Source organism: Phytophthora infestans, genomic scaffold, assembly GCF_000142945.1.
Source record: "Phytophthora infestans T30-4 supercont1.33 genomic scaffold, whole genome shotgun sequence".
Classification (NCBI taxonomy): Eukaryota; Oomycota; class Peronosporomycetes; order Peronosporales; family Peronosporaceae; genus Phytophthora; species Phytophthora infestans.
In genome coordinates this window covers 807,446-832,102 of record NW_003303726.1, presented here as the reverse complement: position 1 = coordinate 832,102, position 24,657 = coordinate 807,446, and the positions used below count along the sequence as shown (strand labels likewise).

The window sequence follows — 24,657 nt, the reverse complement described above, 5'->3', positions numbered from 1 at the left end:
GGTACAATGAAGAGCTACAATTTGACTTTTTCATTTCTGGGTGAATCATTTTGAGACAATCAGTACCTACTGGCACTGAAGGACGATGTTAGTCATTTTTGTGAATTAGTAGTCTGTGAGTCACCGACTAGTGCCGTGGTCGCTGAGGCTGTTCTACAGTGGCATTCTCGTTTCGGGGTGCCGCAACTATGGACTAGTGACCATGGCTCGCATTTTAAATGTGAAGCGGTTGACACCTTGAGGAGTAAGTTGAAGTGCGATCACGATTATTCGGTGGCATATTGTACGTGGATAAATTGATCTATTGATCGGTTAAATAGGGATATTCTACAAGTTTTTCGAGTTATTATTTTGGAGTACAAACCGGATCATCGTGACTTGGCGTCACTGGTCTCTCTAGTACAGTCTATCTTGAATCACACACCTTTACCCTCGCTAGCCTACAAGTCACCACTGAAAATATTTACGGGGCTGCCGCGACCGTCACCTTTTGGCCACGCTTTCGTACGCAAACAAAGCTAAGGTGAGAGCATTGAAGCTGGGAACTCTGACTAAATTGAGCAGTCGCAGGCGCAGTTACGTGTTAGTATTCATAATATGCACGGAGACGTCAGTAATGCGAGGGTGAAGCAAACTTTTTAGAAAAAAAGAAGGAACGTGGAGAAAACTTAGCGAATTTTTCGGTTGGAGATTTTGTGCTACGTTCTCGAGTGGATGAGAACCACGAAAGCAAACTTCTAGTTACTTGGGAAGGGTCGCACGTGATGACGGAGGCTCACACGAGACTTTTTGTGGTTAGAGACTTAGTGACCGGCAAGTCACGTGACGTGCACTCGTCACGGTTGAAGTTCTTTAAAGATAGTGACCTAGAAGTAACTGGATAATTACTACAATACGTGACAGGCCAAGGTATTGTGCTCGATGTGGCCACGATTAAGCAGCACCGTTGGAATGTACAACGAAAGGACTACGAGGTCTACGCTAGCTGGCGTGGTCTCGAGGATATCGAGAATTCCTGGGAGCCGTTTGCTGCTATGACACGAGATGTGGGAGTTCTAGTGTATACTTATGTTACAACTGCGGAGGATACGCAGCTTGCTGAACATTCGACTCCGCTCAGCCGGCCTTAAAGAAGCGGCAGTAGTGTACGGTCAGGTTGTGACTGTGCACTATTTTCAAGTGGTCATGATGTACTGTTTGGATATGATTGCACGATTTCAACAGAGCCAAGTAAGACCAAGTCAAGTTGAAGTTCCATGTGACGGGATATTTCGATTGGTGAATTTTTATATTAGCGAATTTTTCCAGTTATTTCTACAATGAAATTTCGTTATCAATAAATTTTGGATTGTGGACGAGGTGACACATTTCCAGGAGAGATACGTTGGCGAGTGTCGACAAAGTACAGGCGCCAAGACAATCTCCAGATCGGCAATGGCAGGGTTGCCACTGCCAACCTTCGAGTGAATGGCTGGTTGAGAGGCTTGCTGGCCCGAGCTGGCAGATAGCGTAGTAGAATAGAGAGAATAACAGTTTGCGTTTTGCTTAATACACCAGGCAAAGACGTGAAGGAAGTGCCAGCTCCCTAGTTGGTGTTCATTTGCGCGACCCACCACACTCCAATCACAGTAATTTCTGTTGCAACGGCGCATAGATGATTCCTCTACGGCTTGTAACATGGTGGGCATTTCTTTTACGGATGCGTGCCGTACAGCGTCATCATGAAGAGTACGTTTTCTAAAGATCACACGCTAGAATTTCCATTGAGCAACTGTGCCATCTTTATATGTTATCTCCACCATCTTTGTTTGATTTTGACTTAGATCCGTGCACCGGCTCCACGTAGCCCAGTAGCGACCACTCAGCGAATTCAGCTATAGTGAGCATTTGCGCTTTTTATTGTCAGCTTCAAGTATCTCGAGCAAATCTTGCGTGCCTCAATTCGGAGGTTTACGAAGTAAGTAAGTAAGTAAGTAAGTAAGTAAATGCTTTAAATGTGTGCACTTCATTCTGCTCGTTGCTGATTCTGAAAACGTGGTGCAATGGTGTAAAATATATTTATTTCAAATCAACTTTCCAGCATATATATGTCGACTTATGTTGCAAGAGCTGAAATAGCCCCGCTGAAAATAACACAGTGCTGAATTTTACCCGCGTCAAAAATGTTACAGAAAAATTATTGTTCTAAAGAAATGAGCAGGATTAAGACACCAAACAGGGCTAGGGTGTAAAAGGAGGGCTTAAAAAAAAGCGCCTCACTTTGTACACGTACTGATTTTTGTATTACATTTAAGATCGGCTACTACCACGGGCCTGTTCCCTTATATCCATAGGCGAGGTTGCTGCGCGCGATCTGGGGTATAGTTAGTCGAAATTCAACTGCAAACCTTCTTTTTAAACTCAGAGTTTGTTTCGACACATGTAATATTTTTTGTTATTGTTTTCAGCACGACCCGGATTAAATTTACTTTCGTTGGTCACTTTCTTTAAGAATTCAGAGATTCCCTGTGTGAAACACGGCATTAGCTCGGCTCACAGTGTTTGGTGATAGTAGCGCTAATAAAATGGCTTGATGAAAGTAGGACATCACTGCGGAGGATGTCTCAGTGTCGGGGTACAAGATTAAAATTTCTCCGTCATCACCGTCAAACAGTTTGTGCTGAGAAACTCGATAAGTGGACTATGTGCAGATACCAGGTATTCTGCGGCCATCTGTGCAATCAACCTCCATGATAACAGTGGACGAGAAGATGCGTTTACCTATCACCTATACAGTTTAAAGCGTCGTCTTACGAGAACAACGATGGTTGATACCGGCCCAACAGAGACGACTGTGACGTGAACTATTTCAGACAACGACGGAGGGTCTTGCATCATTTACCTGGTGTTGCCCGAACCAGGCGGGGCTTGCAATTAAATATGTGGGGCTGTAACCCGCATCACACTCATACCGTTTGTAGATTTGGGAGGATCGGCCTACCCAGATGGTTGGAATCCCCAGCCTATAGTAACAGCACCTAAGTGCAGTGGACTTATGTAGCCTTGTCGATGCCGCAGCGGCCACCGTTAAGGCTACATGAGTTCATCGCAAGGAACAGTCTAGCTACTGAAGCATAAGAATGCACGGAAGGCACTGCCTACTTCCCAGATAACCGTGACGCCGTGCGGGGTTTTCAGCGCTGGACACTAGGCTGGCCAATGGGGTGAGCTGGCGGGAGGAGAAATACGTGCTTGTAATCGGCGAAGCCATCAACGTTAGAACGATGCAGAGAGATCTGAGAGACGAAGAAAGAACGGCGCTCGCAGCAAGTGTCGTGCTGTACAATAGTGACTTTCCCATAGTTCAACACCTCACAACAGTACTTACTTCCTCTATCCGAAAAGATAAGCGGGCTACATGTCTTTTATATTATTGTATTGCATCGCATTTTAGAACAGTTTTTAGATATTCCAATCTTGATAAACTGGTTTTCAAAAACTACAAGGTCTTCAATTTTTTTCTTAAAATAAACCTCTTCTTTTTTAAGTTTCGTTTTTATCGTGTTATTAAAATAACACTTCCAAAACGAAGCTACATCACCTTCTCACATCCTCACACGGTCCTCTTCCCGTCCATACCTTCCAATTCACACCTCGTCGCGATCACGTCCTCCGACCGACCGTGCCGCTCGACAGCAATATCGTCCATCTGGGATGACATTAGCACCTGGAGAAACTCACGAGTCAGACCAATCCGACACCACAAAGCGGCGACGTATGTCTTCGTGGAAAGCTACGAGGGCAACTGAGTTGGAAATGTGTTTGACTCAGCGGGGAACAGTACGGCAAATGGTGAGCGTTACCAACAGTATCCTGCGCCGAATGAGCAGTGTTGCGCAGAATTAGCAGTGTTGCGCTGAATGAGCAATGTGTGCATGTGCGTGCACAAGGGCAATGTGGCAAAGGGGAAAAGAGCAAAGACGCCGCGAAGCACGGCTCGCTCACGACCGACACGGAGAGGTATCGGATGTGAAACGATTGCAAGGAATTTGCCCCCAGGCAGGATTGAACTACCGACCTTCCGCTTACTAAGGGGGTGCTCTACCACTAAGCTATAGGGGCTCTTACGAAAGAGCAAGCCGACCGCATTTTCTTCACCTCGATAATACGAATTACACACACCAACAATCACACTACACACCCTACATCACCTTCTCACATCCTCACACAGTCCTCTTCCCGTCCATACCTTCCAATTCACACCTCGTCGCGATCATGGCCTCCGACCGACCGTGCCGCTCGACAGCAAGATCGTCAATCCGGGATGGCATTAGCACCTGGAGAAACTCACGAGTCAGACCAATCCGACGCCACAAAGCGGCGACGTATGTCTTCGTGGAAAGCTACGAGGGCAACTGAGTTGGAAATGTGTTTGACTCAGCGGGGAACAGTACGGCAAATGATGAGCGTTACCAACAGTATCCTGCGCCGAATGAGCAGTGCTGCGCAGAATTAGCAGTGTTGCGCTGAATGAGCAATGTGTGCATGTGCGTGCACAAGGGCAATGTGGCAAAGGGGCAAAAGAGCAAAGACGCCGCGAAGCACGGCTCGCTCACGACCGACACGGAGAGGTATCGGATGTGAAACGATTGCAAGGAATTTGCCCCCAGGCAGGATTGAACTACCGACCTTCCGCTTACTAAGGGGGTGCTCTACCACTGAGCTATAGGGGCTCTTATGAAAGAGCAAGCCGACCGCATTTTCTTCACCTCGATAATACGAATTACACACACCAACAATCACACAACACACCCTACATCACCTTCTCACATCCTCACACAGTCCTCTTCCCGTCCATACCTTCCAATTCACACCTCGTCGCGATCATGGCCTCCGACCGACCGTGCCGCTCGACAGCAAGCACCTCAATCCGGGATGGCATTAGCACCTGGAGAAACTCACGAGTCAGACCAATCCGACACCACAAAGCGGCGACGTATGTCTTCGTGGAAAGCTACGAGGGCAACTGAGTTGGAAATGTGTTTGACTCAGCGGGGAGCCGTACGGCAAATGATGAGCGTTACCAACAGTATCCTGCGCCGAATGAGCAGTGTTGCGCTGAATTAGCAGTGCTGCGCTGAATGAGCAATGTGTGCATGTGCGTGCACAAGGGCAATGTGGCAAAGGGGCAAAAGAGCAAAGACGCCACGAAGCACGGCTCGCTCACGACCGACACGGAGAGGTATCGGATGTGAAACGATTGCAAGGAATTTGCCCCCAGGCAGGATTGAACTACCGACCTTCCGCTTACTAAGCGGGTGCTCTACCACTGAGCTATAGGGGCTCTTACGAAAGAGCAAGCCGACCGCCATTTTTCTTCACCTTCGGATAATACCGAATTCACCACACTGCAAACATTCGCCCGACCGTCCCTATATCACCTTCTCACATCCTCACACAGTCCTCTTCCCGTCCATACCTTCCAATTCACACCTCGTCGCGATCATGGCCTCCGACCGACCGTGCCGCTCGACAGCAAGATCGTCAATCCGGGATGGCATTAGCACCTGGAGAAACTCACGAGTCAGACCAATCCGACACCACAAAGCGGCGACGTATGTCTTCGTGGAAAGCTACGAGGGCAACTGAGTTGGAAATGTGTTTGACTCAGCGGGGAACAGTGCGGCAAATGGTGAGCGTCACCAACAGTATCCTGCGCCAAATGAGCAGTGCTGCGCTGAATTAGCAGTGTTGCGCTGAATGAGCAATGTATGCATGTGCGTGCACAAGGGCAATGTGGCAAAGGGGCAAAAGAGCAAAGACGCCGCGAAGCACGGCTCGCTCACGACCGACACGGAGAGGTATCGGATGTGAAACGATTGCAAGGAATTTGCCCCCAGGCAGGACTGAACTACCGACCTTCCGCTTACTAAGCGGGTGCTCTACCACTGAGCTATAGGGGCTCTTACGAAAGAGCAAGCCGACCGCATTTTCTGCACCTCGATAATACGAATTACACACACCAACAATCACACAACACACCCTACATCACCTTCTCACATCCTCACACGGTCCTCTTCCCGTCCATACCTTCCAATTCACACCTCGTCGCGATCATGGCCTCCGACCGACCGTGCCGCTCGACAGCAAGCTCCTCAATCCGGGATGGCATTAGCACCTGGAGAAACTCACGAGTCAGACCAATCCGACACCACAAAGCGGCGACGTATGTCTTCGTGGAAAGCTACGAGGGCAACTGAGTTGGAAATGTGTTTGACTCAGCGGGGAACAGGGCGGCAAATGATGAGCGTTACCAACAGTATCCTGCGCCGAATGAGCAGTGTTGCGCAGAATTAGCAGTGTTGCGCTGAATGAGCAATGTGTGCATGTGCGTGCACAAGGGCAATGTGGCAAAGGGGCAAAAGAGCAAAGACGCCGCGAAGCACGGCTCGCTCACGACCGACACGGAGAGGTATCGGATGTGAAACGATTGCAAGGAATTTGCCCCCAGGCAGGATTGAACTACCGACCTTCCGCTTACTAAGCGGGTGCTCTACCACTGAGCTATAGGGGCTCTTACGAAAGAGCAAGCCGACCGCATTTTCTTCACCTCGATAATACGAATTACACACACCAACAATCACACAACACACCCTATATCACCTTTTTACATCCTCACACGGTCCTCTTCCCGTCCATACCTTCCAATTCACACCTCGTCGCGATCATGGCCTCCGACCGACCGTGCCGCTCGACAGCAAGCTCCTCAATCCGGGATGGCATTAGCACCTGGAGAAACGCACGAGTCAGACCAATCCGACACCACAAAGCGTCGACGTATGTCTTCGTGGAAAGCTACGAGGGCAACTGAGTTGGAAATGTGTTTGACTCAGCGGGGAGCCGTACGGCAAATGATGAGCGTTACCCAACAGTATCCTGCGCCGAATGAGCAGTGTTGCGCTGAATTAGCAGTGCTGCGCTGAATGAGCAATGTGTGCATGTGCGTGCACAAGGGCAATGTGGCAAAGGGGCAAAAGAGCAAAGACGCCACGAAGCACGGCTCGCTCACGACCGACACGGAGAGGTATCGGATGTGAAACGATTGCAAGGAATTTGCCCCCAGGCAGGATTGAACTACCGACCTTCCGCTTACTAAGCGGGTGCTCTACCACTGAGCTATAGGGGGCTCTTACGAGAGAGCACGCCGACCGCATTTTCTTCACCTCGATAATACAAATTACAGACCAACAATCACACAACACACCCTACATCACCTTCTCACATCCTCACACAGTCCTCTTCCCGTCCATACCTTCCAATTCACACCTCGTCGCGATCATGGCCTCCGACCGACCGTGCCGCTCGACAGCAAGATCGTCAATCCGGGATGGCATTAGCACCTGGAGAAACTCACGAGTCAGACCAATCCGACACCACAAAGCGGCGACGTATGTCTTCGTGGAAAGCTACGAGGGCAACTGAGTTGGAAATGTGTTTGACTCAGCGGGGAACAGTGCGGCAAATGGTGAGCGTCACCAACAGTATCCTGCGCCGAATGAGTAGTGCTGCGCAGAATTAGCAGTGTTGCGCTGAATGAGCAATGTGTGCATGTGTGTGCACAAGGGCAATGTGGCAAAGGGGCAAAAGAGCAAAGACGCCGCGAAGCACGGCTCGCTCACGACCGACACGGAGAGGTACCGGATGTGAAACGATTGCAAGGAATTTGCCCCCAGGCAGGATTGAACTACCGACCTTCCGCTTACTAAGCGGGTGCTCTACCACTGAGCTATAGGGGCTCTTACGAAAGAGCAAGCCGACCGCATTTTCTTCACCTCGATAATACGAATTACACACACCAACAATCACACAACACACCCTACATCACCTTCTCACATCCTCACACGGTCCTCTTCCCGTCCATACCTTCCAATTCACACCTCGTCGCGATCATGTCCTCCGACCGACCGTGCCGCTCGACAGCAAGCTCCTCAATCCGGGATGGCATTAGCACCTGGAGAAACGCACGAGTCAGACCAATCCGACACCACAAAGCGTCGACGTATGTCTTCGTGGAAAGCTACGAGGGCAACTGAGTTGGAAATGTGTTTGACTCAGCGGGGAACAGTACGGCAAATGGTGAGCGTTACCAACAGTATCCTGCGCCAAATGAGCAGTGTTGCGCAGAATTAGCAGTGTTGCGCTGAATGAGCAATGTGTGCATGTGCGTGCACAAGGGCAATGTGGCAAAGGGGCAAAAGAGCAAAGACGCCGCGAAGCACGGCACGCTCACGACCGACACGGAGAGGTACCGGATGTGAAACGATTGCAAGGAATTTGCCCCCAGGCAGGATTGAACTACCGACCTTCCGCTTACTAAGCGGGTGCTCTACCACTGAGCTATAGGGGCTCTTATGAAAGAGCAAGCCGACCGCATTTTCTTCACCTCGATAATACGAATTACACACACCAACAATCACACAACACACCCTACATCACCTTCTCACATCCTCACACGGTCCTCTTCCCGTCCATACCTTCCAATTCACACCTCGTCGCGATCATGTCCTCCGACCGACAGTGCCGCTCGACAGCAAGCTCGTCAATCCGGGATGGCATTAGCACCTGGAGAAACTCACGCGTCAGACCAATCCGACACCACAAAGCGGCGACGTATGTCTTCGTGGAAAGCTACGAGGGCAACTGAGTTGGAAATGTGTTTGACTCAGCGGGGAACAGTACGGCAAATGGTGAGCGTCACCAACAGTATCCTGCGCCGAATGAGTAGTGCTGCGCAGAATTAGCAGTGTTGCGCTGAATGAGCAATGTATGCATGTGCGTGCACAAGGGCAATGTGGCAAAGGGGCAAAAGAGCAAAGACGCCGCGAAGCACGGCTCGCTCACGACCGACACGGAGAGGTATCGGATGTGAAACGATTGCAAGGAATTTGCCCCCAGGCAGGATTGAACTACCGACCTTCCGCTTACTAAGCGGGTGCTCTACCACTGAGCTATAGGGGCTCTTACGAAAGGGCAAGCCGACCGCATCTTCTTCACCTCGATAATACGAATTACACACACCAACAATCACACAACACACCCTACATCACCTTCTCACATCCTCACACAGTCCTCTTCCCATCCGATACCTTCCAATTCACACCTCGTCGCGATCATGGCCTCCGACCGACCGTGCCGCTCGACAGCAAGCTCCTCAATCCGGGATGGCATTAGCACCTGGAGAAACTCACGAGTCAGACCAATCCGACACCACAAAGCGTCGACGTATGTCTTCGTGGAAAGCTACGAGGGCAACTGAGTTGGAAATGTGTTTGACTCAGCGGGGAACAGTACGGCAAATGGTGAGCGTTACCAACAGTATCCTGCGCCAAATGAGCAGTGTTGCGCAGAATTAGCAGTGCTGCGCTGAATGAGCAATGTGTGCATGTGCGTGCACAAGGGCAATGTGGCAAAGGGGCAAAAGAGCAAAGACGCCGCGAAGCACGGCACGCTCACGACCGACACGGAGAGGTACCGGATGTGAAACGATTGCAAGGAATTTGCCCCCAGGCAGGATTGAACTACCGACCTTCCGCTTACTAAGCGGGTGCTCTACCACTGAGCTATAGGGGCTCTTACGAAAGAGCAAGCCGACCGCATTTTCTTCACCTCGATAATACGAATTACACACACCAACAATCACACAACACACCCTACATCACCTTCTCACATCCTCACACGGTCCTCTTCCCGTCCATACCTTCCAATTCACACCTCGTCGCGATCATGGCCTCCGACCGACCGTGCCGCTCGACAGCAAGCTCCTCAATCCGGGATGGCATTAGCACCTGGAGAAACTCACGAGTCAGACCAATCCGACGCCACAAAGCGGCGACGTATGTGTTCGTGGAAAGCTACGAGGGCAACTGAGTTGGAAATGTGTTTGACTCAGCGGGGAACAGTGCGGCAAATGATGAGCGTTACCAACAGTATCCTGCGCCGAATGAGCAGTGTTGCGCTGAATTAGCAGTGCTGCGCTGAATGAGCAATGTGTGCATGTGCGTGCACAAGGGCAATGTGGCAAAGGGGCAAAAGAGCAAAGACGCCGCGAAGCACGTCTCGCTCGCGCGCGACACGGAGAGGTATCGGATGTGAAACGATCGCAAGAAATTTGCCCCCAGGCAGGATTGAACTACCGACCTTCCGCTTACTAAGCGGGTGCTCTACCACTGAGCTATAGGGGGTCTTACGAAAGAGCAAGCCGACCGCATTTGCTTCACCTCAATAATACGAATTACACACACCAACAATCACACAACACACCCTACATCACCTTCCCACATCCTCACACAGTCCTCTTCCCGTCCATACCTTCCAATTCACACCTCGTCGCGATCATGGCCTCCGACCGACCGTGCCGCTCGATAGCAAGCTCGTCATTCCGGGATGGCATTAGCACCTGGAGAAACTCACGAGTCAGACCAATCCGACACCACAAAGCGGCGACGTATGTCTTCGTGGAAAGCTACGAGGGCAACTGAGTTGGAAATGTGTTTGACTCAGCGGGGAACAGTACGGCAAATGGTGAGCGTTACCAACAGTATCCTGCGCCGAATGAGCAGTGTTGCGCAGAATTAGCAGTGCTGCGCTGAATGAGCAATGTGTGCATGTGCGTGCACAAGGGCAATGTGGCAAAGGGGCAAAAGAGCAAAGACGCCGCGAAGCACGGCTCGCTCACGACCGACACGGAGAGGTATCGGATGTGAAACGATTGCAAGGAATTTGCCCCCAGGCAGGATTGAACTACCGACCTTCCGCTTACTAAGCGGGTGCTCTACCACTGAGCTATAGGGGCTCTTACGAAAGAGCAAGCCGACCGCATTTTCTTCACCTCGATAATACGAATTACACACACCAACAATCACACAACACACCCTATATCACCTTTTTACATCCTCACACGGTCCTCTTCCCGTCCATACCTTCCAATTCACACCTCGTCGCGATCATGGCCTCCGACCGACCGTGCCGCTCGACAGCAAGCTCCTCAATCCGGGATGGCATTAGCACCTGGAGAAACGCACGAGTCAGACCAATCCGACACCACAAAGCGTCGACGTATGTCTTCGTGGAAAGCTACGAGGGCAACTGAGTTGGAAATGTGTTTGACTCAGCGGGGAACAGTACGGCAAATGGTGAGCGTTACCAACAGTATCCTGCGCCGAATGAGCAGTGTTGCGCAGAATTAGCAGTGTTGCGCTGAATGAGCAATGTGTGCATGTGCGTGCACAAGGGCAATGTGGCAAAGGGGCAAAAGAGCAAAGACGCCGCGAAGCACGGCTCGCTCACGACCGACACGGAGAGGTATCGGATGTGAAACGATTGCAAGGAATTTGCCCCCAGGCAGGATTGAACTACCGACCTTCCGCTTACTAAGCGGGTGCTCTACCACTGAGCTATAGGGGCTCTTACGAAAGAGCAAGCCGACCGCATTTTCTTCACCTCGATAATACGAATTACACACACCAACAATCACACAACACACCCTATATCACCTTTTTACATCCTCACACGGTCCTCTTTCCGTCCATACCTTCCAATTCACACCTCGTCGCGATCATGGCCTCCGACCGACCGTGCCGCTCGACAGCAAGCTCCTCAATCCGGGATGGCATTAGCACCTGGAGAAACGCACGAGTCAGACCAATCCGACACCACAAAGCGTCGACGTATGTCTTCGTGGAAAGCTACGAGGGCAACTGAGTTGGAAATGTGTTTGACTCAGCGGGGAACAGTACGGCAAATGGTGAGCGTTACCAACAGTATCCTGCGCCAAATGAGCAGTGTTGCGCAGAATTAGCAGTGTTGCGCAGAATTAGCAGTGTTGCGCTGAATGAGCAATGTGTGCATGTGCGTGCACAAGGGCAATGTGGCAAAGGGGCAAAAGAGCAAAGACGCCGCGAAGCACGGCACGCTCACGACCGACACGGAGAGATATCGGATGTGAAACGATTGCAAGGAATTTGCCTCCAGGCAGGATTGAACTACCGACCTTCCGCTTACTAAGCGGGTGCTCTACTACTGAGCTATAGGGGCTCTTACGAAAGAGCAAGCCGACCGCATTTTCTGCACCTCGATAATACGAATTACACACACCAACAATCACACAACACACCCTATATCACCTTTTTACATCCTCACACGGTCCTCTTCCCGTCCATACCTTCCAATTCACACCTCGTCGCGATCATGGCCTCCGACCGACCGTGCCGCTCGACAGCAAGCTCCTCAATCCGGGATGGCATTAGCACCTGGAGAAACTCACGAGTCAGACCAATCCGACACCACAAAGCGGCGACGTATGTCTTCGTGGAAAGCTACGAGGGCAACTGAGTTGGAAATGTGTTTGACTCAGCGGGGAACAGTACGGCAAATGGTGAGCGTTACCAACAGTATCCTGCGCCGAATGAGCAGTGTTGCGCAGAATTAGCAGTGTTGCGCAGAATTAGCAGTGTTGCGCTGAATGAGCAATGTGTGCATGTGCGTGCACAAGGACAATGTGGCAAAGCGGCGAAAAGAGCAAAGACGCCGCGAAGAACGGCACGCTCACGACCGACACGGAGAGTTACCGGATGTGACACGAGTGCAGGGAATTTGTCCCCACGCTGCATTGACCTACCGACCTTTCGCTTACTAAGCGGGTGCTCTACCACTGAGCTATAGGGGCTCTTACGAAAGAGCAAGCCGACCGCATTTTCTTCACCTCGATAATACGAATTACACACACCAACAATCACACAACACACCCTATATCACCTTCTCACATCCTCACACAGTCCTCTTCCCGTCCATACCTTCCAATTCACACCTCGTCGCGATCATGGCCTCCGACCGACCGTGCCGCTCGACAGCAAGCTCCTCATTCCGGGTTGGCATTAGCACCTGGAGAAACTCACGCGTCAGACCAATCCGACACCACAAAGCGTCGACGTATGTCTTCGTGGAAAGCTACGAGGGCAACTGAGTTGGAAATGTGTTTGACTCAGCGGGGAACAGTACGGCAAATGGTGAGCGTTACCAACAGTATCCTGCGCCAAATGAGCAGTGTTGCGCAGAATTAGCAGTGTTGCGTAGAATTAGCAGTGTTGCGCTGAATGAGCAATGTGTGCATGTGCGTGCACAAGGGCAATGTGGCAAAGGGGCAAAAGAGCAAAGACGCCGCGAAGCACGGCTCGCTCACGACCGACACGGAAAGGTATCGGATGTGAAACGATTGCAAGGAATTTGCCCCCAGGCAGGATTGAACTACCGACCTTCCGCTTACTAAGCGGGTGCTCTACCACTGAGCTATAGGGGCTCTTACGAAAGAGCAAGCCGACCGCATTTTCTTCACCTCGATAATACGAATTACACACACCAACAATCACACAACACACCCTATATCACCTTTTTACATCCTCACACGGTCCTCTTTCCGTCCATACCTTCCAATTCACACCTCGTCGCGATCATGGCCTCCGACCGACCGTGCCGCTCGACAGCAAGCTCCTCAATCCGGGATGGCATTAGCACCTGGAGAAACTCACGAGTCAGACCAATCCGACACCACAAAGCGTCGACGTATGTCTTCGTGGAAAGCTACGAGGGCAACTGAGTTGGAAATGTGTTTGACTCAGCGGGGAACAGTACGGCAAATGATGAGCGTTACTAACAGTATCCTGCGCCGAATGAGCAGTGTTGCGCAGAATTAGCAGTGTTGCGCTGAATGAGCAATGTGTGCATGTGCGTGCACAAGGGCAATGTGGCAAAGGGGCAAAAGAGCAAAGACGCCGCGAAGCACCGCTCGCTCACGACCGACACGGAGAGGCATCGGATGTGAAACGATTGCAAGGAATTTGCCCCCAGGCAGGATTGAACTACCGACCTTCCGCTTACTAAGCGGGTGCTCTACCACTGAGCTATAGGGGCTCTTACGAAAGAGCAAGCCGACCGCGTTTTCTTCACCTCGATAATACGAATTACACACACCAACAATCACACAACACACCCTATATCACCTTCTCACATCCTCACACAGTCCTCTTCCCGTCCATACCTTCCAATTCACACCTCGTCGCGATCATGGCCTCCGACCGACCGTGCCGCTCGACAGCAAGCTCCTCAATCCGGGATGGCATTAGCACCTGGAGAAACGCACGAGTCAGACCAATCCGACACCACAAAGCGTCGACGTATGTCTTCGTGGAAAGCTACGAGGGCAACTGAGTTGGAAATGTGTTTGACTCAGCGGGGAACAGTACGGCAAATGGTGAGCGTTACCAACAGTATCCTGCGCCAAATGAGCAGTGTTGCGCAGAATTAGCAGTGTTGCGCTGAATGAGCAATGTGTGCATGTGCGTGCACCAGGGCAATGTGGCAAAGGGGCAAAAGAGCAAAGACGCCGCGAAGCACGGCTCGCTCACGACCGACACGGAGAGGTACCGGATGTGAAACGATTGCAAGGAATTTGCCCCCAGGCAGGATTGAACTACCGACCTTCCGCTTACTAAGCGGGTGCTCTACCACTGAGCTATAGGGGCTCTTACGAAAGAGCAAGCCGACCGCATTTTCTTCACCTCGATAATACGAATTACACACACCAACAATCACACAACACACCCTATATCACCTTTTTACATCCTCACACGGTCCTCTTCCCGTCCATACCTTCCAATTCACACCTCGTCGCGATCATGGCCTCCGACCGACCGTGCCGCTCGACAGCAAGCTCCTCAATCCGGGATGGCATTAGCACCTGGAGAAACTCACGAGTCAGACCAATCCGACACCACAAAGCGGCGACGTATGTCTTCGTGGAAAGCTACGAGGGCAACTGAGTTGGAAATGTGTTTGACTCAGCGGGGAACAGTGCGGCAAATGATGAGCGTTACCAACAGTATCCTGCGCCGAATGAGCAGTGTTGCGCAGAATTAGCAGTGTTGCGCTGAATGAGCAATGTGTGCATGTGCGTGCACAAGGGCAATGTGGCAAAGGGGCAAAAGAGCAAAGACGCCGCGAAGCACGGCTCGCTCACGACCGACACGGAGAGGTATCGGATGTGAAACGATTGCAAGGAATTTGCCCCCAGGCAGGATTGAACTACCGACCTTCCGCTTACTAAGCGGGTGCTCTACCACTGAGCTATAGGGGCTCTTACGAAAGAGCAAGCCGACCGCGTTTTCTTCACCTCGATAATACGAATTACACACACCAACAATCACACAACACACCCTATATCACCTTCTCACATCCTCACACAGTCCTCTTCCCGTCCATACCTTCCAATTCACACCTCGTCGCGATCATGGCCTCCGACCGACCGTGCCGCTCGACAGCAAGCTCCTCAATCCGGGATGGCATTAGCACCTGGAGAAACTCACGAGTCAGACCAATCCGACACCACAAAGCGTCGACGTATGTCTTCGTGGAAAGCTACGAGGGCAACTGAGTTGGAAATGTGTTTGACTCAGCGGGGAACAGTACGGCAAATGGTGAGCGTTACCAACAGTATCCTGCGCCAAATGAGCAGTGTTGCGCAGAATTAGCAGTGTTGCGTAGAATTAGCAGTGTTGCGCTGAATGAGCAATGTGTGCATGTGCGTGCACAAGGGCAATGTGGCAAAGGGGCAAAAGAGCAAAGACGCCGCGAAGCACGGCTCGCTCACGACCGACACGGAGAGGTATCGGATGTGAAACGATTGCAAGGAATTTGCCCCCAGGCAGGATTGAACTACCGACCTTCCGCTTACTAAGCGGGTGCTCTACCACTGAGCTATAGGGGCTCTTACGAAAGAGCAAGCCGACCGCATTTTCTTCACCTCGATAATACGAATTACACACACCAACAATCACACAACACACCCTATATCACCTTTTTACATCCTCACACGGTCCTCTTCCCGTCCATACCTTCCAATTCACACCTCGTCGCGATCATGGCCTCCGACCGACCGTGCCGCTCGACAGCAAGCTCCTCAATCCGGGATGGCATTAGCACCTGGAGAAACTCACGAGTCAGACCAATCCGACACCACAAAGCGGCGACGTATGTCTTCGTGGAAAGCTACGAGGGCAACTGAGTTGGAAATGTGTTTGACTCAGCGGGGAACAGTACGGCAAATGGTGAGCGTTACCAACAGTATCCTGCGCCAAATGAGCAGTGTTGCGCAGAATTAGCAGTGTTGCGCTGAATGAGCAATGTGTGCATGTGCGTGCACAAGGGCAATGTGGCAAAGGGGCAAAAGAGCAAAGACGCCGCGAAGCACGGCTCGCTCACGACCGACACGGAGAGGTACCGGATGTGAAACGATTGCAAGGAATTTGCCCCCAGGCAGGATTGAACTACCGACCTTCCGCTTACTAAGCGGGTGCTCTACCACTGAGCTATAGGGGCTCTTACGAAAGAGCAAGCCGACCGCATTTTCTTCACCTCGATAATACGAATTACACACACCAACAATCACACAACACACCCTATATCACCTTTTTACATCCTCACACGGTCCTCTTCCCGTCCATACCTTCCAATTCACACCTCGTCGCGATCATGGCCTCCGACCGACCGTGCCGCTCGACAGCAAGCTCCTCAATCCGGGATGGCATTAGCACCTGGAGAAACTCACGAGTCAGACCAATCCGACACCACAAAGCGGCGACGTATGTCTTCGTGGAAAGCTACGAGGGCAACTGAGTTGGAAATGTGTTTGACTCAGCGGGGAACAGTGCGGCAAATGATGAGCGTTACCAACAGTATCCTGCGCCGAATGAGCAGTGTTGCGCAGAATTAGCAGTGTTGCGCTGAATGAGCAATGTGTGCATGTGCGTGCACAAGGGCAATGTGGCAAAGGGGCAAAAGAGCAAAGACGCCGCGAAGCACGGCTCGCTCACGACCGACACGGAGAGGCATCGGATGTGAAACGATTGCATGGAATTTGCCCCCAGGCAGGATTGAACTACCGACCTTCCGCTTACTAAGCGGGTGCTCTACCACTGAGCTATAGGGGCTCTTACGAAAGAGCAAGCCGACCGCATTTTCTGCACCTCGATAATACGAATTACACACACCAACAATCACACAACACACCCTATATCACCTTCTCACATCCTCACACAGTCCTCTTCCCGTCCATACCTTCCAATTCACACCTCGTCGCGATCATGGCCTCCGACCGACCGTGCCGCTCGACAGCAAGCTCCTCAATCCGGGATGGCATTAGCACCTGGAGAAACTCACGAGTCAGACCAATCCGACACCACAAAGCGGCGAGGTATGTCTTCGTGGAAAGCTAGGAGGGCAACTGAGTTGGAAATGTGTTTGACTCACGCGGGGAACAGTACGGCAAATGATGAGCGTTACCAACAGTATCCTGCGCCGAATGAGCAGTGTTGCGCTGAATTAGCAGTGCTGCGCTGAATGAGCAATGTGTGACATGTGCGTGCACAAGGGCAATGTGGCAAAGGGGCAAAAGAACCAAGACACCGGGGAGCTCGGCTCGCTCAAGACCGACACGGGGAGGTATCGGATAGAAACGATTGCAAGGAATTTGCCCCCAGGCAGGATTGAACTACCGACATTCCGCTTGGTAAGCGGGTGCTCTACCACTGAGCTATAGGGGCTCTTCAAAAAGAACAAGCCGACCACATTTTCTTCACCTCGATAATACGAATTACACACACCAACAATCACACAACACACCCTACATCACCTTCTCACATCCTCACACGGTCCTCTTCCCGTCCATACCTTCCAATTCACACCTCGTCGCGATCATGGCCTCCGACCGACCGTGCCGCTCGACAGCAAGCTCGAATCCGGGTTGGCATTAGCACCTGGAGAAACTCACGCGTCAGACTAATCCGACCACCACAAAGCGTCGACGTATGTCTTCGTGGAAAGCTACGAGGGCAACTGAGTTGGGAAAATGTGTTTGACTCAGCGGGGAATCAGTACGGCCAATTGGTGAGCGTTACGACCAGTATTCCTGCGCCAATAGCGCAGTGCTGCGCAGAGTGAGCAGTGTTGCGTAGATTAGCAGTGTTGCGCTGAATGAGCAATGTGTGCATGTGCGTGCACAAGGGCAATGTGGCAAAGGGGCAAAAGAGCAAAGACGCCGCGAAGCACGGCTCGCTCACGACCGACACGGAGAGGTATCGGATGTGAAACGATTGCAAGGAATTTGCCCCCAGGCAGGATTGAACTACCGACCTTCCGCTTACTAAGCGGGTGCTCTACCACTGAGCTATAGGGGCTCTTACGAAAGAGCAAGCCGACCGCGTTTTCTTCACCTCGATAATACGAATTACACACACCAACAATCACACAACACACCCTATATCACCTTCTCACATCCTCACACAGTCCTCTTCCCGTCCATACCTTCCAATTCACACCTCGTCGCGATCATGGCCTCCGACCGACCGTGCCGCTCGACAGCAAGCTCCTCAATCCGGGATGGCATTAGCACCTGGAGAAACTCACGCGTCAGACTAATCCGACACCACAAAGCGTCGACGTATGTCTTCGTGGAAAGCTACGAGGGCAACTGAGTTGGAAATGTGTTTGACTCAGCGGGGAACAGTACGGCAAATGATGAGCGTTACCAACAGTATCCTGCGCCGAATGAGCAGTGTTGCGCAGAATTAGCAGTGTTGCGCTGAATGAGCAATGTGTGCATGTGCGTGCACAAGGGCAATGTGGCAAAGGGGCAAAAGAGCAAAGACGCCGCGAAGCACGGCTCGCTCACGACCGACACGGAGAGGCATCGGATGTGAAACGATTGCAAGGAATTTGCCCCCAGGCAGGATTGAACTACCGACCTTCCGCTTACTAAGCGGGTGCTCTACCACTGAGCTATAGGGGCTCTTACGAAAGAGCAAGCCGACCGCATTTTCTGCACCTCGATAATACGAATTACACACACCAACAATCACACAACACACCCCTATATCACCTTCTCACATCCTCACACGGTCCTCTTCCCGTCCATACCTTCCAATTCACACCTCGTCGCGATCATGGCCTCCGACCGACCGTGCCGCTCGACAGCAAGCTCGTCATTCCGGGTTGGCATTAGCACCTGGAGAAACTCACGCGTCAGACTAATCCGACACCACAAAGCGGCGACGTATGTCTTCGTGGAAAGCTACGAGGGCAACTGAGTTGGAAATGTGTTTGACTCAGCGGGGAGCCGTACGGCAAATGATGAGCGTTACCAACAGTATCCTGCGCCGAATGAGCAGTGTTGCGCAGAATTAGCAGTGCTGCGCTGAATGAGCAATGTGTGCATGTGCGTGCACAAGGGCAATGTGGCAAAGGGGCAAAAGAGCAAAGACGCCGCGAAGCACGGCTCGCTCACGACCGACACGGAGAGGTATCGGATGTGAAACGATTGCAAGGAATTTGCCCCCAGGCAGGATTGAACTACCGACCTTCCGCTTACTAAGCGGGTGCTCTACCACTGAGCTATAGGGGCTCTTACGAAAGAGCAAGCCGACCGCATTTTCTTCACCTCGATAATACGAATTACACACACCAACAATCACACAACACACCCTATATCACCTTTTTACATGCCTCACACGGTCCTCTTCCCGTCCATACCTTCCAATGTCACACCTCGTCGCGATCATGGCCTCCGACCGACCGTGCCGCTCGACAGCAAGCTCCTCAATCCGGGATGGCATTAGCACCTGGAGAAACTCACGAGTCAGACCAATCCGACACCACAAAGCGTCGACGTATGTCTTCGTGGAAAGCTACGAGGGCAACTGAGTTGGAAATGTGTTTGACTCAGCGGGGAACAGTACGGCAAATGGTGAGCGTTACTAACAGTATCCTGCGCCAAATGAGCAGTGTCCTGCGCAGAATTAGCAGTGTTGCCGCAGAATTAGCCAGTGTTGCGCTGAATTGAGCAATGTGTGCATGTGCGTGCACAAGGGCAATGTGGCAAAGGGGCAAAAGAGCAAAGACGCCGCGAAGCACGGTTCGCTCACGACCGACACGGCAGAGGTATGGGATGTGAAACGATTGCAAGGAATTTGCCCCCAGGCAGGATTGAACTACCGACCTTCCGCTTACTAAGCGGGTGCTCTACCACTGAGCTATAGGGGCTCTTACGAAAGAGCAAGCCGACCGCATTTTCTTCACCTCGATAATACGAATTACACACACCAACAATCACACAACACACCCTACATCACCTTCTCACATCCTCACACGGTCCTCTTCCCGTCCATACCTTCCAATTCACACCTCGTCGCGATCATGGCCTCCGACCGACCGTGCCGCTCGACAGCAAGCTCGTCAATCCGGGATGGCATTAGCACCTGGAGAAACTCACGAGTCAGACCAATCCGACACCACAAAGCGGCGACGTATGTCGTCGTGGAAAGCTACGAGGGCAACTGAGTTGGAAATGTGTTTGACTCAGCGGGGAACAGGGCGGCAAATGATGAGCGTTACCAACAGTATCCTGCGCCGAATGAGCAGTGTTGCGCTGAATTAGCAGTGCTGCGCTGAATGAGCAATGTGTGCATGTGCGTGCACAAGGGCAATGTGGCAAAGGGGCAAAAGAGCAAAGACGCCGCGAAGCACGGCTCGCTCACGACCGACACGGAGAGGTATCGGATGTGAAACGATTGCAAGGAATTTGCCCCCAGGCAGGATTGAACTACCGACATTCCGCTTACTAAGCGGGTGCTCTACCACTGAGCTATAGGGGCTCTTACGAAAGAGCAAGCCGACCGCATTTTCTTCACCTCGATAATACGAATTACAGACCAGCAATCACACAACACACCCTACATCACCTTTTTACATCCTCACACGGTCCTCTTCCCGTCCATACCTTCCAATTCACACCTCGTCGCGATCATGGCCTCCGACCGACCGTGCCGCTCGACAGCAAGCTCCTCATTCCGGGATGGCATTAGCACCTGGAGAAACTCACGAGTCAGACCAATCCGACACCACAAAGCGTCGACGTATGTCTTCGTGGAAAGCTACGAGGGCAACTGAGTTGGAAATGTGTTTGACTCAGCGGGGAACAGTACGGCAAATGGTGAGCGTTACCAACAGTATCCTGCGCCAAATGAGCAGTGTTGCGCAGAATTAGCAGTGTTGCGTAGAATTAGCAGTGTTGCGCTGAATGAGCAATGTGTGCATGTGCGTGCACAAGGGCAATGTGGCAAAGGGGCAAAAGAGCAAAGACGCCGCGAAGCACGGCACGCTCACGACCGACACGGAGAGGTACCGGATGTGAAACGATTGCAAGGAATTGGCCCCCAGGCAGGATTGAACTACCGACCTTCCGCTTACTAAGCGGGTGCTCTACCACTGAGCTATAGGGGCTCTTACGAAAGAGCAAGCCGACCGCATTTTCTTCACCTCGATAATACGAATTACACACACCAACAATCACACAACACACCCTACATCACCTTCTCACATCCTCACACGGTCCTCTTCCCGTCCATACCTTCCAATTCACACCTCGTCGCGATCATGGCTTCCGACCGACCGTGCCGCTCGACAGCAAGCTCCTCAATCCGGGAATGCCATTAGCTCCTGGAGATACTCACCGAGTCAAGACCCAATCCGACTCTACAAAGCGACGACGTATGTGTCAGTGGAATGCTACGAGGGCAACTGACTCGGAAATGCGTTCGACTCAGCGGGGACCATTGCGACAAATGATGAGCGTTACCAACAGTATCCTGCGCCGAATGAGCAGTGTTGCGTAGAATTAGCAGTGTTGCGCTGAATGAGCAATGGGGGCATGTGTTTGCACAAGAACAATGTGGCAAAGGGGCAAAAGAGCAAAGCCGCCGCGAAGCATGGCACGCTCACGACCGACACGGAAAGATTTCGGATGTGAAACGATTGGCAGGGATTTGGCCCCCAGCAGGAATGGACTTACCAACCTTCGCTTTACTAGCGGGGGGTCCTACTATGGAGTTATAGGGGCTCTTACGAAAGAGCAAGCCGACCGCATTTTCTTCACCTCGATAATACGAAATTACACACACCAACAATCACACAACACACCCTATATCACCTTTTTACATCCTCACACGGTCCTCTTCCCGTCCATACCTTCCAATTCACACCTCGTCGCGATCATGGCCTCCAACCGACCGTGCCGCTCGACAGCAAGCTCCTCAATCCGGGATGGCATTAGCACCTGGAGAAACGCACGAGTCAGACCAATCCGACACCACAAAGCGTCGACGTATGTCTTCGTGGAAAGCTACGAGGGCAACTGAGTTGGAAATGTGTTTGACTCAGCGGGGAACAGTGCGGCAAATGATGAGCGTTACCAACAGTATCCTGCGCCGAATGAGCAGTGTTGCGCAGAATTAGCAGTGTTGCGCTGAATGAGCAATGTGTGCATGTGTTTGCACAAGGGCAATGTGGCAAAGGGGCAAAAGAGCAAAGACGCCGCGAAGCACGGCTCGCTCACGGCCGACACGGAGAGGTATCGGATGTGAAACGATTGCAAGGAATTTGCCCCCAGGCAGGATTGAACTACCGACCTTCCGCTTACTAAGCGGGTGCTCTACCACTGAGCTATAGGGGCTCTTACGAAAGAGCAAGCCGACCGCGTTTTCTTCACCTCGATAATACGAATTACACACACCAACAATCACACAACACACCCTATATCACCTTCTCACATCCTCACACAGTCCTCTTCCCGTCCATACCTTCCAATTCACACCTCGTCGCGATCATGGCCTCCGACCGACCGTGCCGCTCGACAGCAAGCTCCTCAATCCGGGATGGCATTAGCACCTGGAGAAACTCACGAGTCAGACCAATCCGACACCACAAAGCGTCGACGTATGTGTTCGTGGAAAGCTACGAGGGCAACTGAGTTGGAAATGTGTTTGACTCAGCGGGGAACAGTACGGCAAATGGTGAGCGTTACCAACAGTATCCTGCGCCAAATGAGCAGTGTTGCGCAGAATTAGCAGTGTTGCGTAGAATTAGCAGTGTTGCGCTGAATGAGCAATGTGTGCATGTGCGTGCACAAGGGCAATGTGGTAAAGGGGCAAAAGAGCAAAGACGCTGCGAAGCATCGCTCGCTCACGACCGACACGGAGAGGCATCGGATGTGAAACGATTGCAAAGGAATTTGCTCTCACGCAGGATTGAACTACCGACCTTCCGCTTACTAAGCGGGTGCTCTACCCCTGAGCTATAGGGGGCTCTTACGAAAGAGCAAGCCGACCCGCAATTTCCTCACTTTCGATAATACGAAATTACACACACCAACAATCACACAACACACCCTACATCACCTTCTCACATCCTCACACGGTCCTCTTCCCGTCCATACCTTCCAATTCACACCTCGTCGCGATCATGGCCTCCGACCGACCGTGCCGCTCGACAGCAAGATCGTCATTCCGGGATGGCATTAGCACCTGGAGAAACTCACGAGTCAGACCAATCAGACACCACAAAGCGTCGACGTATGTCTTCGTGGAAAGCTACGAGGGCAACTGAGTTGGAAATGTGTTTGACTCAGCGGGGAACAGTACGGCAAATGGTGAGCGTTACCAACAGTATCCTGCGCCAAATGAGCAGTGTTGCGTAGAATTAGCAGTATTGCGCTGAATGAGCAATGTGTGCATGTGCGTGCACAAGGGCAATGTGGCAAAGGGGCAAAAGAGCAAAGACGCCGCGAAGCACGGCTCGCTCACGACCGACACGGAGAGGTATCGGATGTGAAACGATTGCAAGGAATTTGCCCCCAGGCAGGATTGAACTACCGACCTCCCGCTTACTAAGCGGGTGCTCTACCACTGAGCTATAGGGGCTCTTACGAAAGAGCAAGCCGACCGCATTTTTTACATCTCGATAATACGAATTACACACACCAACAATCACACAACACACCCTACATCACCTTCTCACATCCTCACACAGTCCTCTTCCCGTCCATACCTTCCAATTCACACCTCGTCGCGATCATGGCCTCCGACCGACCGTGCCGCTCGACAGCAAGATCGTCATTCCGGGATGGCATTAGCACCTGGAGAAACTCACGAGTCAGACCAATCCGACACCACAAAGCGTCGACGTATGTCTTCGTGGAAAGCTACGAGGGCAACTGAGTTGGAAATTTGTTTGACTCAGCGGGGAAGAGTACGGCAAATGGTGAGCGTTACCAACAGTATCCTGCGCCAAATGAGCAGTGTTGCGCAGAATTAGCAGTGTTGCGCTGAATGAGCAACGTGTGCATGTGCGTGCACAAGGGCAATGTGGCAAAGGGGCAAAAGAGCAAAGACGCCGCGAAGCACGGCTCGCTCACGACCGACACGGAGAGGTATCGGATGTGAAACGATTGCAAGGAATTTGCCCCCAGGCAGGATTGAACTACCGACCTTCCGCTTACTAAGCGGGTGCTCTACCACTGAGCTATAGGGGCTCTTACGAAAGAGCAAGCCGACCGCATTTTCTGCACCTCGATAATACGAATTACACACACCAACAATCACACAACACACCCTACATCACCTTTTTACATCCTCACACGGTCCTCTTCCCGTCCATACCTTCCAATTCACACCTCGTCGCGATCATGGCCTCCGACCGACCGTGCCGCTAGGCAGCAAGCTCGTCATTCCGGGATGGCAT

At 51.9% G+C, this 24,657-nt stretch overlaps 1 protein-coding gene and 1 pseudogene across 2 annotated transcripts; both read right to left on the bottom strand.

Moving 5' to 3' along the window:
* Positions 1–16,599: 16,599 nt before the first annotated feature.
* On the bottom strand, positions 16,600–18,472 carry PITG_14875 (uncharacterized protein; the record flags this gene model as incomplete). Its single annotated transcript, XM_002899014.1, has 4 exons — positions 16,600–16,622; positions 17,146–17,233; positions 17,800–17,843; positions 18,391–18,472. The coding sequence occupies 4 exons, from the start codon at positions 18,470–18,472 to the stop codon at positions 16,600–16,602; spliced, it is 237 nt and encodes a 78-aa protein (XP_002899060.1).
* A 4,678-nt stretch (positions 18,473–23,150) lies between these two features.
* PITG_28353 lies at positions 23,151–23,222 on the bottom strand (annotated as a pseudogene). Its single transcript has one exon. The product of its transcript is annotated as a tRNA-OTHER (tRNA).
* Between the last annotated feature and the right edge of the window lie 1,435 nt (positions 23,223–24,657).